This window comes from Nicotiana tomentosiformis, chromosome 5, assembly GCF_000390325.3.
Source record: "Nicotiana tomentosiformis chromosome 5, ASM39032v3, whole genome shotgun sequence".
Classification (NCBI taxonomy): domain Eukaryota; kingdom Viridiplantae; phylum Streptophyta; class Magnoliopsida; order Solanales; family Solanaceae; genus Nicotiana; species Nicotiana tomentosiformis.
The window spans coordinates 91,032,630-91,049,788 of record NC_090816.1 but is presented as its reverse complement, the minus strand read 5'-3'; the positions used below and the strand labels follow the sequence as shown (position 1 = coordinate 91,049,788).

At 37.6% G+C, this 17,159-nt stretch overlaps 1 protein-coding gene and 1 non-coding gene across 2 annotated transcripts; both read left to right on the top strand.

The window, feature by feature from the left end:
• Nucleotides 1–253: 253 nt before the first annotated feature.
• Nucleotides 254–5,521, top strand: LOC104118812 (acetylornithine aminotransferase, mitochondrial). The gene is made up of 3 exons (XM_009630171.4): nucleotides 254–801; nucleotides 1,580–2,014; nucleotides 4,613–5,521. Exons 1-3 carry the CDS (start codon nucleotides 379–381, stop codon nucleotides 5,150–5,152), a joined length of 1,398 nt encoding a protein of 465 aa, XP_009628466.1. The 5' UTR covers nucleotides 254–378; the 3' UTR covers nucleotides 5,153–5,521.
• Nucleotides 5,522–6,438: 917 nt separating this feature from the next.
• Nucleotides 6,439–6,511, top strand: TRNAK-CUU (transfer RNA lysine (anticodon CUU)). Its single transcript has one exon. It is a non-coding gene; the product is annotated as a tRNA-Lys (tRNA).
• Nucleotides 6,512–17,159: the final 10,648 nt, after the last annotated feature.

Below are 17,159 nucleotides of genomic sequence, written 5' to 3'. Positions count from 1 at the left end.
AATACAAGAAAACACAACTATTTAAAAAAATATAATACCTCTGTGTTCGTTTTATGCGACACACATTTATTTTTAATTTATCTATAAAACAATAATATTTCTTATATTCAAAAATAATTTAATTTTGAATTTTTTATTTTACTTTAATTAGATAATGTAAAAGTAGTTAAACAAATGGGTGAGAGGAAATACTTTTAGCTTAATTCCAAAAACGGAATATTTTTTGTTGCAAATAATGCTTAGGAAACGCGGAGGGTCACGTGTTTATTTTGGTTAGTCGGAAAGTTGAAGCCCTTGGCTTAGCACCTCAGTCTAACGCAGACATATTTGATTGCAAAAAGCTTCTTTCTCCCTTTTGTGAAATTCCCATCTTCAGCAATGAGCTGCTATTCATATTCATCATCCCTTTTCCTCAACAACAATACCCTTTCTCCGGCTTCGACCCATCTTCACCGTTCCTTCAACAATGGTAGATTCGGCCTCAGAATCGCCGCTTCTCTTAACGTGGAAGTGCACGCACCCGATTCCAACTCTTCTTCCAATCCACGAATGACGAAGAGCCAAGAGGTGATGGAGGAATCGAACAAGGTATTCGTGGGTACTTACGCTAGGGTTCCGTTGGTTCTGTCCAGTGGCAAAGGATGTAAATTGTATGATTTAGAAGGGCGAGAGTATTTGGACTTGACTTCTGGTATTGCTGTGAATGCACTTGGACACGGGGATCCTGATTGGATTACTGCTGTTACTCAACAAGCTAATACCCTCACCCATGTTAGCAATATTTACTATTCTCTCCCTCAGGTCACTTCCTCCACTTTTTTTATTCTCTGATTAGAAAGTTTAATTATAGTGAACAGGGATGTAAAAAAGGTTCTTTACTGGATTCAATTTTTCTTTCCATTTTTTTCTCTCCTTCTAATAAAGAGCTTTACCTGGGAATTCTATAGTGTATAGGGATTAAAAAGAATGAGTCTTTTGCTGCTATTTTTGGAATGCAACATGCTCAAATAGAGTGGGATGGACATAGATAATCATACAGCCGAGCCAACTAGTTTGGGATTGAGGATTAGTAGAAATTTGTCTTGTCTAGGCTTCTTAAATTGTCAGAATGAGGAAAAGGAATATTACCCAATTCAATTATGTTCGAGTTTTGTAGTTGTTCTTCATATTTTGGTGTGCTTACGCTAGAGTGTGATGAGTTGATTACATACATTCAGTGAACAGAGATAGAGTATATGTGGTTCCGGGTTAAAAATAAACACCAGTAGCTTATTGTGGATTCATGTCGTGCAACTGAATGATCTGAAATGATAATTGGAACTTACTAGCAGAGGAAAGTTTCTTTTTATATGGATTTTTTGGAAGGCAGTCGTGAGCAAAGTCTTATTCAGCAGAGCTTTCCTATACATGTTTGTTCAAGTTGTTTCTATGTATATATCTTGCTATATCACTTAATTACCTTCTTAACTGTAATTCTGCATTATAATTAATAATTGAGGCTTCAAGGAATCTATTATCCTCCATTTGCTAAAGGAACTTTGTATTTTACACTAACATATTGTTCTATTATTACTTACAGCTTGAGCTTGCAAAACGTCTTGTTGCTAGTTCTTTTGCAGACCGTGTTTTCTTCTCAAACTCTGGAACAGAAGCAAATGAAGCTGCAATTAAATTTTCAAGGAAGTTTCAACGGTTTTCGCATCCCGATGAGAAGCAACCTCCTGTGGAGTTTATTGCCTTCTCCAATTGCTTCCATGGAAGGACCATGGGTGCTGTTGCTTTGACAAGCAAAGAGCACTACAGGTCACCTTTTGAACCTGTAATGCCAGGAGTTACCTTCCTGGAGTATGGCAATATTCAATCGGCCACAGAGCTAATTCAGAGTGGTAAAATAGCTGCTGTGTTTGTTGAACCAATCCAAGGTGAAGGTGGAATATATAGTGCAACAAAAGAATTCTTACAAGCGCTGCGAACTTCCTGTGATAGTGTTGGTTCGCTTCTTGTCTTTGATGAGGTAAGAAACTTTCGAATTATATTGCTGCCACTTTAGTCTATGATATGATTATGTCTCATCAAAAAAACGTATATACACAAACAAATGTTTTGATAAAAAACAGACGGATGTAAATTAGAATGTCTAATGCATCTTTTTGACAAGAAATTTCTCTGGTATTCATCAGAAATCAAGTATATGAAAAATGTTCAGAATTTTCATGCTGTGTCCACTAGAAAAGTTCAACAGTTTGGAGTTAAGGTGTGAAAAGCTTTTGGGTGAACTTGATCCCTAACATTTTCAGCACAGTGGATTGTGCTATGGTCCTTACCATTAACAGTTTGAGAGGACAATTCCCCACTAACATATATTCTAGGGAAAAGGGCCAAATATACCCCTCTACTTTCAGATATTGTCTACATTTAACCTCCGTTATACTATTGGGCCAAATTTACCCCTACCGTTATACTATCGGGTCAAATTTACTCCTACAATCAGTAAACTTTTAAAAATTACCCCTCAATCTGCCAGGTGACCCAGAATCTCCCAAATCATTATAATTAAGTTATTGATTCTGCTTCTTGGTCCACTATGTTCAAAATAATTGGCATTTACTTGCTATATGAATTGGAGAAAAAAATATTAAATAATACAACCGTTAATAAACAAAGTATAGTTATTTGAAAAATCTAAATTAGGTAGCTTGTCTAAATTCTAAAAGTATTTACAACATCCCAATTTTAATGAATTCGTTGCACCAAATGTACGGAGACTTTGCAAGTATTAGTGATTGAAGTTGAAGTTCCTAGGAGACTTTATATCGTCGAATTCAACATTAATCAAATGCCTACACATTGTGTACTCTTAAGTTAGTCGATCAAACTCTATACTAACCAGACAATGGCAAAATATATTTGAATATAATACATGTACATACATGATAATCAGCTGCATATAATTCACAATAAATAGACCCACTGAATTCTACAGCGTGTATATGGTTGAATTTTTTTTTAAAAACCAATTCTAAAACCATTATTACAAGAAGAAAAGTGTGTGCATTGGTAATTAAAAATATTCATGAATAATTTGTATAGTCTAGTAACTTTAGCATTCATATCAATAGTAATTTCTGAAAATAGTGGAGCAAGAAAAACAACAAGTGATTTAAATAAAAGGAATTTGGGAGATTTTGAATTACTTAACACATCAAAGGGTAATTTTTAAACGTTTGCTGATGATAGGGATAAATTTGGCCAGATAGTATAACGGTAGGGATAAATTTGACCGGTTAGTATAACGGAGTTTAAATGTAGACAATATTCGAAAGTAGAGGGGTATATTTGGCCCTTTTCCCTATATTCTATGAAGGGAAAGTGGAAACTGTTTTCTCCTTTAAGTCTCCTCTGTTCGATTGTTTAGGAATTTGTTTCTAAGGGTGATAAGAATCATGCAATATGAAATGGGATTTCCGGTTATTGTCTTTAACCAATATTAAATTGATGAAGTTGTGGTTTGTGGTCAGTGGCGGAGGCAGGATTAATGCTAACGGGGTTCAAAATAAAAGAGAATGTGGCCAATGGAAATTGAACCAATGACCTTACAAAGGTTTTGAACCCCCTTGACCACTAAGCTATGTTTTTGGGCTGTGTCAAGGGGATTCAAAATATAATATATAGAGATATAAAACAAATTTTACCTTATATGCACAGTGTAATTTTCCGGCGAAGGGGATTTGGGTGAACCCCCTTCCGCCCCTCTAAATCTGTCCTGCTTGTGGTTGAGTTGCAATAAACTGTATTAGATACACTAGTGTTCTTCAATAACTAGGCTAAAACTTATTATTCTATTTTCTATCTTTAACTTTTTCACCACTCTACTCTTGAGAAAAGCCTTTAGAATAAACAGGAGTAATGACTGATATACTTCTTTTCTTGAGAATACTAAAAGAAATTGTCCTTATTTGGGTTCTTCATTCTTAAATTTCAAATTAGTATTCAATACTTTCATGTACTTCCTTGGCTGCTTGGTACTGTTTAAAATCACTTGGGTATCTGTGCAAATGAAGCTTTTTGTTTACCTGATTCAAATTTTATGAGTTGTGGAAGGTACTGGTTAACAATGTTTCACTAATGAATAGTGATTTGTAATTGCTTCATCAGAAAGAAGACTTGCTATTCTTATTTCTTCATGTATGTTGTGAACTTTAAGATTCAGTACACAATTTGAGAAAGTCGGATCATTCGTGAGTCAAGTCGTCAATATTAGAGAGCTTCTACCATAAGTTGGTATACGAGAATAAGGTTTTATATGTTCATTGCGTAAGATTTTATTACATTGAATTGTATAGATAAATGATTCAATGAAAAATATGAGTGCATCTTACTTATCCCAAAAAGAAGGAAGTACAAGTGCTATCTACCTATAAAAATGCATCACAAAAAGTGCTGCCTACCTATAACAAGAAGTGATATAATGCCATCATTCAAACTTTATGTTGGTAATTGATATCTTGGTTGTTGCTTCCTTTCCTACTATAAGGCACTAATTTTTCTGGAATTAATTTTGACGGAATGTGTCAACTCTGCTGAAGCTTCTATGTGTATCTTGTGTTATTAGGTTCAATGTGGCCTAGGACGAACTGGTCATCTTTGGGCACATGAAGCTTATGGCATATACCCAGATATTATGACTCTTGCAAAGCCACTTGCGGGAGGTCTACCTATTGGGGCGGTGTTAGTGACTGAAAGAGTTGCTGCTGCCATAAATTATGGAGATCATGGTAGCACCTTTGCTGGCGGTCCTCTTGTTTGCAATGCTGCAGTTGCTGTGCTGAACAAGATTGCCGAACCAAGTTTCCTTGCCAGTGTCACCAAGAAAGGTCAATATTTCAGGGAATTGCTTGTTAAGAAATTAGGAGGAAACTCACATGTGAAAGAAGTACGAGGCGTGGGGCTTATTATCGGGATAGACCTTGATGTACCAGCATCTCCACTGGTTGATGCATGTCAACAATCTGGCCTTCTTGTATTAACGGCTGGAAAAGGAAATGTTGTGAGGCTTGTACCGCCATTGACCATCACAGAGCAAGAATTGGACCATGCAGCTGAGATCTTATTCAATTGTTTGCCTGTGCTAGATAAGACCAACAAGAATTAGGGTTGAATGACGGGTTTTCTTGCACGTTCACCTTTATGTGTAGCTTCACAGGACTCTGTCCATTGCTGATGTAGATCACTTTCATGAGTGCAATGTTAAAGGTATCATCTTCCGTGAAGTTCATGTTGTACCTGATTGTGTCATTCTGTCGGCTGAAGATTCATTTAGGAGGAATCTTATTTAGACTTTTCATGTAGAAGTGAGAATCAGTTTTAGTTTTAGATGTATTTTCAAATTTCCACCAGCTGAATCAAGCTGATGGAATGTGTCCATTGTAACAAGATTATATCCATTGAAACTTGTGTATGAATAAACATGATGTCTCACGCTGCAACCTTACCTTGAAAGAGCTTAAAATTTTCCACTTCACATAGATGGTGCTCGACTCTCTCTGTGCCATTGCATCTCTCAGTGTCAAACTAGCTCTGCTACTCATAAATATGTGACCATTCAACTGTCTCACCAGCATTCTGAGTCTGATATCCATTATGCACAAATGCACTCAATACTATCTTCTATTGCCGCTGTATGGTCACTATCAACTTCAATTGTACGTGTGCCAGTCTTTTGTTTTAGAGATGAAAATATTTTTGGGTCTTAGTGTTTTAGTGGCAAATCTAACCCAACAGATCTAGTACAATGTCATTGCTTCCCAGCTCCCAGAATACTGTCTTGGCATAAGAGTTTCTACTTCTGCTTTTAGTGGCAAATCTAACCCAATGTATTTGTTGCACTGACCAACGCGTGCACAGCTGCGGCAGAATTTGGATAAAGGAATTGCTTTAACTTGGTTTGTTAGGTAGGTTGAAACTTTCCCCTCGTTTTTGTGAAAAAACTGACAAAAGCTTCTTTTATTTTGCAATTTCTTTGCACATGTTGCTTTACTTCAGTTTTCTCTTATTTTGTTCATCTTTTATATGATTGGTTCTTATGTGGTATTCTTTTTCCTTTACGGTTTCCTACGTGTTTTGTGAAAATAAAAATTGAAAAAACAGCAATGTAAATTTTCTAACTGCATTTTCAGAACATATAACCCAATAGCAACCAGAAAAATGGGAAAAGAATTCACCAAAATGAACTTTGTTCAAATACTTGATACAGTAAAAATGCATCGAGAATTTCCCCTTGCCATTCACATCACAAAATGGCTTAGTTTACTGAAGCAAGGGACCAAGTTTTCCAATTTATGTGCAGAAAATCGTATTGAGTTGAACTAATTCATTTCGTCTCTTTATTTTCTTTTTCGATGTAGAATAATAAGAATATATGCACGTATTCTTCATCTAGCCCGTCTAGCTCAGTTGGTAGAGCGCAAGGCTCTTAACCTTGTGGTCGTGGGTTCGAGCCCCACGGTGGGCGTAGCGTTACCTTTTGGGCTGACCTCAATCGTTGTTGTTATTCTGCTATTCAATGTCCGCATTGGATTTTTCAAATTGAAATGCTTATTTCTTTGATTATCCTCTATGCTGGCAGTTCATTAAATATGAGTTGGTTTTGGCGATACTATTTCTACATTTTTTCCTAGTAGCAATGAAGTGCAGTATTTGATTAATTTTATTTGGCAACTGGAATCAATTCCATGTTTCTTTTGGCGACTGTCATAAACATTTATCGCATAGATCATTTCACATATGTTTTTTTTTTTTTGGAACTGATAACACTTGTATATATTAATAAAATCAGTACATAGGTTGTATTGAAAATCATATTTCCAGGTAAGTAGAAATAAGAGAACTGGTATGCAATCCTAGCAAAACCCTAAAATATCTAGGATTAACACAATATCTTCTGTGTAAATCTGTTTACACCAAAACAAAAGAGTAGAACACAACTAAGCTTCATCTTCTGCACTGAGTTGCTTCTGTCCTCAAAACATCTAGAATTCCTCTTTCCAGACTGTCCACCATATACATGCTGGGACAGTCTTCCATCTATCTCTGTTTGTTGCTTCAGCTCCAACTTCATCCCAGCTGAAAAGAACTTCAGTAATCCTACAGGGCATTGTCCATGAAATACCCCTGAGACTAATAAAGATTTTCCATAGTTGGTATGTTATCTTGCAATGTAAAAATAGATGGCTAACTGTCTCAGCATTTTCCCCACATAGAAAGCATCTTGAGTACAATGAAATCCCTTTCTTTATGAGATTATCTTGGGTTAAAACAACCTCTTTTGCTAGTAGCCAAGTGAAACAAGCTACCTTTAGGGAGTCCTGATTCTTCATATATGCTTCCAGGTAAGTAGAAATAAGAGAACTGGTATGCAATCCTAGCAAAACCCTAAAATATCTAGGATTAACACAATATCTTCTGTGTAAATCTGTTTACACCAAAACAAAAGAGTAGAACACAACTAAGCTTCATCTTCTGCACTGAGTTGCTTCTGTCCTCAAAACATCTAGAATTTCTCTTTCCAGACTGTCCACCATATACATGCTGGGACAGTCTTCCATCTATCTCTGTTTGTTGCTTCAGCTCCAACTTCATCCCAGCTGAAAAGAACTTCAGTAATCCTACAGGGCATTGTCCATGAAATAACCCTGAGACTAATAAAGATTTTCCATAGTTGGTATGTTATCTTGCAATGTAAAAATAGATGGCTAACTGTCTCAGCATTTTCCCCACATAGAAAGCATCTCGAGTACAATGAAATCCCTTTCTTTATGAGATTATCCTGGGTTAAAACAACCTCTTTTGCTAGTAGCCAAGTGAAACAAGCTACCTTTAGGGAGTCCTGATTCTTCATATATGCTTCCATGGCTAATTAGTTACCTGTAAATCAGTGTGATTCAAAATCTTATATGATGCCTTCACCTTGTAAACTCTTCTGTTGTGACTCTGCCACCATTGTGAGTCCACCCCATTCTGTATTACCTTAAATGCTTCCAGATTCTTGTAAAAGTCAATTAATCTTACTATCTCCCAGTCATACAACAATCTTCTAAGTACAAGATCCCAGCCTTGAGAAGTCCACATTTCAGTTACTGTCTTATGTTGGTTTTGAGCCAGACTATACATATAAGGGAAAAGTTCTTTTAAACATCCATGTCCCAACCAGTTATCATTCCAAAATGAAGTTTTGTTATCATATTCACTCTAATGTAAGAGTGGTTCTTCATTAGAGTGCCCTAATAGATCTACACACACTAACTTCATATGATATACTGACTTCCTTTGACACCCAGTTATCTTCCTCACTATATTTAACTTTGATCACATTGCTCCATAAGGTTTGAGGTTCTTGGGAGTATCTCTATAACCATTTTATTTTGAGAGCCTTGCTTTGATTCTTCAAGTTTCTGATACCCAAACTACCTTGACCTTTTCCAACCGTGAGAGATTTTCATTTGACCAAATGGGAGACTTTTTTCTCCTTATTCCCTTGCCAAAAGAAAGACCTTCTAAGTCTGTCCAATCTTTGAGTGACTTCTACTGGAATTGGAAACAGTGATATCATATATGTAGGAAGTGAATCTAGTACTGAGTTAATTAGGATAAGTCTTTCTCCCATTGATAGATATTGTGCTTTCCACCTGGACAACTTCTTCTCACATTTTCCAATAACAGAATTCTAAATCTCTTTGGATTTAGATTTTGCACCCAAAGGCATCCCAAGATAAACAGTAGGTAGAGTTCCTACTTCTATACTAGTGTCAATTGTTCCATATTAGGAACTACATTAATGTGAAAAATATGGCTCTTTTTTCAGTTAATGTGAAGTCCTGAGATACCCTCGGACAATACCAAAATAACTCTCAAAAATCTCAACTGCTTCTCTTCAGCATCACAGAAGACTAGAGTGTCATCAGCATATTGGAGATGCGTGATCTCTAGACTGTTAGTTCCATTTCTAGTAACCTCAAAACCTTTAATCCATCCATTGACTTTTGTTGTCTTAATCATATTATTCAGACCTTCCATGGCTATTATGAAAAGAAAGGGAGATAGAGGATCTCCTTGTCTTAAACCTCTATGAGCAAGAAAGAAACCTTCAGGGGATCCATTTATGAGGATGAAAAATTTGATAGTAGAGATACAAAATTTCATCCAATTGATCCATTTCTCCCCAAAACCCATTTGTTGTAACATTTTCAATAGGAATTTCCAGTTTACATGATCATAAGCTTTCTCAATATCTAATTTACACATAATTCTTCTGTTTGATTCTTGAATACACAGCTTCATTAGCAATCAAAATTGCATCCATTATTTGTCTTCCTTTGATGAAAGTCATCTGTTATGCATCCACTAGTTTGTCTACCATCCTTTTTAGTCTTTCAGTCAAAACCTTTGAGATCAACTTGTAAAAACTCCCTATCAAGCTAATAGGCCTGAAATCTCTCAATTCCTTAGCCCATGTCTTCTTAGGAATCAGAGCTATGTATGTTGTATTGAAGCTTTTTTTAAATATTTCTTGGGAGTGAAAGTTATTGAAATCCTCCATAATGTCCTGCTTCAAAATATCCCAACACTTGATGAAGAAGCCCATTGTGTATCCATCAGCACATGGGGCCTTGTCACTTGCACACATCTTCAGGCAACTCAAGACCTCTTGCTCCTCAAATTTGCTTTGTAGACACTTATTCTCCTCTTCTGAAATTGTAGGACAATTGTCAAATATGACTAAAGGTCTCCACTCTTCAGGCTATATATATAAATTCTTATAGAATTCAATAATCTTATTTTTACTGGGTCGTTGTTGTTGTTGTTGTTGTAATCTCATTTTTAATGATGTTTGGCTCCTACATTGTTTCATCCTGAATCACTAGTTGGTCAATGTTGATGCATTTCTTGTGTGCATTGGCAGTTTGATGAAAACATTTTGTATTTCTATCCCCCTCTTTGAGCCAAAGGGCCCTGGATCTCTGTCGCCATGCAATTTCTTCATTCTTGAGGTGATCCTCATATTCCATGAGAATAGCTGCCTTTCTCACTGATTCCTCCTCTGCAAGAGCTCTTGTTTATTGTATTGAATCAAAACCTGCCAATTGACTCAACAACTTTGATTTTTGCATTCCCAGATTTCCCTTACTGCTTCTACTCCATTCTTTTAGATTGCCTTTGAGAGCTTTAAGTTTACAAGCTAAAATATAGCCTGACTTTCCTAAAAAATCAAAAGATGTCCACCATTCTCTAATTTTGTCCACAAAACCTTCAGTATTCAGCCATCAGTTATCAAACTTAAAATATGATTCAGTTTACTCCCAAGCACCGTAACGTAAGGACATAGGGACATGGTCATAAATCAACCTTTGTTGGAGAGTTTGCTTGATATTTCTAAAAATGTCATCCTAGTCTTCTGAAATTAGAATTATGTCAAATCTAGAAGTAGTTGTATGATTATTCCCTTTGAACCAGGTATAAGAATCCCCTTTTAGTTTAGGATCGATCAACTCCATGTCTTCTATAAAGTCAGAAAATTCCACCATCGCTCTAGACCTCCTCAAGCAGTCCCTTTTTCAGATGGGTACCTTATGATATTAGCGTTACCACAAACTTCCCAAGGACCTTCCATCAAGCCTCTCACTGCACCAATTTCCCTTCACACTATTCTCCTTTCTATTTTATAATTGAGAGCATATATCCTTGTTATATGGCATGAAAAATTCTGTAAAAGAGCCTCAAATTTGCATGTCAAAGTATAAGCACCAATCTGTAAGACCTCCCCTTTCCAAACTCTGCAATCCCATAACATAATAATACCCTCTCTCGTGCCACTGGCTTCTAGACATGCATACATCACCCATCTCCCACCCAAAATTTGACTGACAAACTTCTTAAGTTCCCCCTCTAATTTTGTTTCCTGCAGGCAAATAATGTCTACCTTCCAGTTGAGCACTAGACTCTTTATGATCCCCCTATTCTTCTTGTCATTTAATCCCCTTACATTCCATGATACTAAATTGATCTTCATAATACAATAATAGGCAGATCCTTCCCCATATTTCTTTTCCCACCGCTCTTGAATTTCACATCAAAAGAGGCTAAACCTTTTAACTCCAATGTACCTTTGAATCTTTGTTTCTTAACATCCATATCTGTCTCCAATCTTCTAACTTGTCTGCAACTATCTATTTGCATAAGTAACTCTAGAGCTTCTTCTTCATGGCCTTGAAAATTTACCTCGAACATTTTTCCCAATTTGTTCATATTCTGATGAACCCAAAGTGTCGCGTCCATCTCTTTTTCCATTAATAAGTCGCGGTGTTGTACTAGAAGAGGTACAACATCCTCCACTTCCAAATCTTGCTCATTGATTCCAAAATTAAGATGACACAGATGTTGTTGTTGCTCCTTTTTGCTACCAAATTGGCCTTCCCACATTTTAATACAAGCCATATCATCGTCTGCCTTCTGTCCCTGTATCCATGCTTCTACTTCACTTTCTGACTCGTCGCGAGTCATTTATGCCTCTGCATGTGGAACAATTTTGAGATTTTCAGTTGGGTTAAGACCCCCTGCATTGATCTCCTTAAGTTCCACCTTGTCCGAGCAAGAAACACATCCCAACTCTTCTATAAAAGAGTCGAGTCTTTTGTTTTTAGTGGGCTTCCATAAAAACTCATTAAAAATGACTTGGGATAAAACGTCTGGATCAATTGATTTCCTCTTAAAATTGGGTTCATTAAGGCCCAAATCTGTTAATTTAAACCCTGGACCATCCATGTGCGCATCACGTCCCTTTACCTTATTTTTGAAATGCGAAAGAGTACACCCCACATGCTCGTTTCCCATCCCATCTACAGCTATCTGGCTACCCTACTCCTTTACTAGCTCATAGGGTTCCTTTGTCCATCGGTCTTTTAGGTACTTCGAGCCCTTTTCTTCTTCGATGATCTTTGAGTTTGATGTCGGCTTTAATTTAAACCTTGCATGTTTTTCAGCCCATATTGGGATGAAAAATCTAATCTCGTCTCTTTCAATCACTACCTCACTAGGTATATTCCTGTTGTCGCCAATGATTACAATTCTAGCCCACTTGAGATGGTTTTTATGATCTGTTTCTTCTTCAGTAGCTTTCCACCCTCGCAAAGATCTTCTATTTATTTGAAGATCTTCTGCGACCACAGATGTAGAGGAACTCATATGGCACTAATCCAGCTAGTTTTAATAGTTAGGGAGTTCGGTATACAACCTGCAGTAGGATTCCACCATTCCAGATGTAGCTTGAACTTTTTCCATCTCCATTCACTTTGGAGAATCTGCTCAGCCATGATTTTATTCGAAAATTCAAACAAAACAGATTTCCAGTCATCACATATGTTTTAGTTGTCAAAAAAGCTTTGGTTGGTGATTTTACATGACAACAGAGCCAAACATTTTGTGTTTTTTTCCTTTCTTGGACGAGAACCCAAATGAATCTGTGACTATTGTTAAATTTGTCTACAAGTATCTCCTTGATAATCCTTATTAGATATAGGTAAGAAATTTTTGTCGAGAAGTGCCCAACAGAGATCAACCTCCACGATATCTTATCCTCCTAAATTGATTGGTGCAGAGGATGTGTATCGTGTATAGGGTAAAATCGGTTCAAATTAGCTACTCGAATGACAGAATGACACGTGGAACCGGGGGAGGGGGGAGGGGAGGGCAGACGAAAGATGAAGCGAGTGGAAACCAAGACCGAGAACAACAGCTTCGGTTGGCACCGGGTAGATCCTGAAGGGAACATTATCAATGAGAGAAAACAAATACTTGTCACCAGATGACATTCAATGTAGAATATTCCTCAGTATTAAATACGCAGCCGTTACAGAGAATTTTGACATTCATGGCATGTCGTTACATATTCATCAATGGCTCTTATCATTGTCATTTAAGAGGGGCTTGATCTTAGGACCTTGTTCCCTAGGTATAGCTATAAATAGTGGCTTCAACAACCATTGTAGAACACGAAAATCTCTGACAAACTTATGCTACATACTATTCCAAGCTAAATAATACATATTTTTTGTCTAACATTATTCTTATTGCTGCCTCCGGCAGTCTTGCTCTCGGAACCAAGCTATATGTTATTTATCTCGATTTCAACACTAATTCTTGTAGTTTATTTAATTCATTTATCATTTTTGCGATTGAATCAATTTGCTTGTCTATAAACCACGCTATAAATTGAACTATCCTGTTTTACGGGTAAACAATTTGGCGCCCACCGTGGGTCTTAAACAACTGCGTTATTGAGTCGATCCTTGCATCTATGACTAACGTGCTTGATTCTTTGTTTAATAGCAAAAATAAAAAAATGGCAGCTAATGATGCCAACATCACACACTATGTTGAGGCACAAGAGAATCTGCCTCAACATGAGGATTTGATCAGTGACACCCGCAACGAGGAAGACGTAGCAACTCTGGTCCATGGCAGGTGGTATCCCCGACATTTGCGGGGGACAATTCTTGATGACGCTGAGAACGAGCACATTGCAAAAACAGTAAGGATCTTGAGGGAGAAACAAAAGGCCATCATGGGCAATCTCTCAAGGCAAGACCATGCCATGATGGAACTGATGCATGCATTGTCAAGTGCCTCCAACTATGCGAATGGAAGAGGTCATGTTCCTCCCCACGCTCCCGCAAATCAAACAGCTCAAAGGGTTGATAACAATACCCCGAGGGGAGAAGTTAGCTTCAACGAAACTAGGGGGATAGGCAACGGATCCGGTAACAATGACAATGATCCCTTCCAGGATGAACTTATGAGATTCATGAGGGAAATGAACGAGCGGATGGACCAAAACATAAAAGAGGTTCCATGCCCGAATAGACCAAAATTCTGGGTGCACCACTAGTATTGAAGGGCCCGAACTCGAAGAAGTACACATAATTGCCATTCAAGCCGAGCGCAACACCAGAATTGATTCCGAAGTGGTTCAAAATATCGGACATACCGAAGTATGATGGGACTTTGGACCCTCAGGAGAACATCACAACTTATACAACGGCGGTGAAAGGAAACGACTTGGCTCAACATGAAATTGAGTTTGTCCTGTTGAAGAAATTCAGAGAAACCCTCATGAGGGGGGCCTTGACATGGTATTCACTCCTACCTAAACACTCGATCAATTTTTTTGAAATGCTCGCAGATTCTTTCATCAAGGCCCATGTCAGGGCCAGGAAGGTCCAGGCACGGAAGACAGACATATTCAGAATTTCGCAAGGAGAGTCCGAATTGCTGCGTGAGTTCTTGATCAGGTTCCAGAAAGAATGGATGATGTTATCGGTCGTGCCATATGAATGGGCAGCTGAGGCATTTACTAAGGGGTTGAACCCGAGGAGCTCCGATGTTTCCCGAAAGCTGAAAGAAAGCTTGCTTGAGTTCCAAGCAACCACATGGGCGGATGTCCATAACCGTTACGAATTAAAAATAAGGATAGAAGATGATCAGCTTGGGTTCGTGGCATCAACCAAAGGTAGAGATCGGGAAAAAACATATATAAATCAAAAGAAGACTTTGATGCAGATCAGTGGAAGAAGACGGCATCACCTTCACAGAAAAAGGTGCGGATGGACTCATTCTGCCGCACAACGTTGCCTTAGTAATTTCTCTTAACGTTCTAGATTTTAAAATTAAACGTGTTTTGGTGGACCGAGGAAGTTCAGCCAACATAATTCAATGGAGAGTGCTGGAACAAGCCAAGCTAACCAGAAGCATCATTCCGGCAACAAAACTCCTCCTCATATTCAACTTAGCAAGTGTAACGACCTGGGGGGAGATCCTGCTCCCGAGCCAAGTTAAGATGACAAAGGGGAGGAGTCGTCGGGACCCCACCAAGTACTAAGATATTTACAGGTGTCAAAAGAGACAGATGCGACCAAGTCTACGACAGAAAAAATCGAACAAGTGGCATTGTTTGACAAGTTTCTAGAGAGAAACTTCCACTTGGGGACAAGCCTCAACCCCGAGCTCAAGTCAGGATTTATTGATTTTCTTAATATTAACGTTGATGCTTACGCATGGTCGCATGCAGATATGACATGTATCCCAGTAGAGGTGGTCGTGCACAAGCTAAGCCTGGACCCAAGTATCCCACTGGTAAGGAAAAAAAATCCCCCGATAGTCGAGGTCAGAAATAGGTTTGTCAAAGAAGAGGTTACTCGACTACTTGACATCGGTTCAATCCGGGAGGTAAAGTGTTACGCCCCAAAACCGAGGAGCGCGACCGGCGCTCAACCGAGTGAATCCGACTTAGCAAACCTGTTATATTTTATTCTACCCAGATTCATTCGTGAATAAAGTGGAGATGTACTCCTTTAATCAAATACTAAAGAGATTTCATTAACCGCTTCCATTTTATTCCCATTAACAACATCATTCAATATTTCCAAAATAGTACGAGTTTATAGATTTAATGAAAAACATGTTGCCAAACACCAACAATTCTAATCCAATTCCCAACATCAAATACCACCCACAATCTGTCTACCGAGTCTCTAAGTACAACTGAAGAGTAATATAGAAATGCTGGCAACAAGGCCCCGGCTATACCTCAACCACAAAGTACATGAGAAACAAAAGATACGTGACCCCGAAATGAAGTGGGGCTCACCAAATCAGCTAAACGGAGTGTACTGCTATCACTGATCAATGTCTCCTGCTGTAGAACCACCTGCATCCATTAAAGATGCAGCGCCCCCGATAAAAGGAACGTTAGTACTGTCGAATAGCACTAGTATGTATAGCTAGAAATCCTCTTTCAAAATAGAATGCCCATATGATCTATACGTGGAACACATAATATAATGTAATTGAAACAACCTGCACAAAAAAGGACAACAAAAGGGGCACTTATTGTCTGCATTAATAATGTGTCTCATTAGACCGTCCTTAGTGTTCACATATCATATTATACACTTATGCGTTTCATAGACCGTCCATAGTGTTTATTCATACCGTACATCTATATCTCTTATACACAATGCACCTATGCGTTTCATAGACCGTCTACAGGATTTCATATCACAATGGATTTCATAACACAATGTACCTATGCGTTTCATAGATAGTCTACAGGATTTCATAACACAATGTACCTATGCATTTCATAGACTGTCCATAGGATTTCATATCACAATGTACCTATGCGTTTTATAAACCGTCCACAGGATTTCATATCACAATGTATCTATGCGTTTCATAGACCGTCCACAGGATTTCATATCACAATGTACCTATGCGTTTCATAGACCGTCCATAGGATTTCATATCACAATGTGCCTATGTGTTTCATAGACCGTCCATAGGGTTTCATAACACAATATACCTATGCGTTTCATAGATCGTCCATAGGGCTTCATAACACATTGGAAACAAAAGTACAAATACGTACATCTCATAACCTTTCACACCACATATCGCCTAATCCGTACTTTCAACCACTTACTACATTATTATTTCATTGGCTCTCTTGGCCATATATATGATTCTTTATTCATGGCGCAATGGTCGTATTTTATATTTCACACTTTTATTTCTTCCCTTACATAGATCATCATCATAATCATCATCAAGTAGAATATTTCGAAAATCACAACTTTAAATTCATTAGTAATGAAGGATTTAAACACAATCGATTTCTTTCCAATAAATGGAGTAAAATGATTGGCAATCGAAGTACAAGTTGAAATCATACACAATTTCTACTCACGAATATGTAAGAATGCAAAACACATTGAAAATTTCTTACAAAGCATAGCATTAGCTAAAACAGCCACATATGGGCATCACTTGAGTTCATAAATATTTAGCCGATTATATTGTCGAAGTAAATTTTGGAATAGTTGAGTCAAAGCTCATTTCATAATCTTCCTCACATTATTTCATTGGCACCATTGGTCACAAGTATAACTTTCACTATTGGCACGTTGGCCACACTTTATATTCCCAATTTACTGATTTCACTTCAAACCATCTTTATAGGTTATCAACAACAAGACATTCCCAATCAAAACTTTAGGTACACATATGAGCAATTAAAAGTCTTAAGAATATTGAGATTTTCTCACACAATT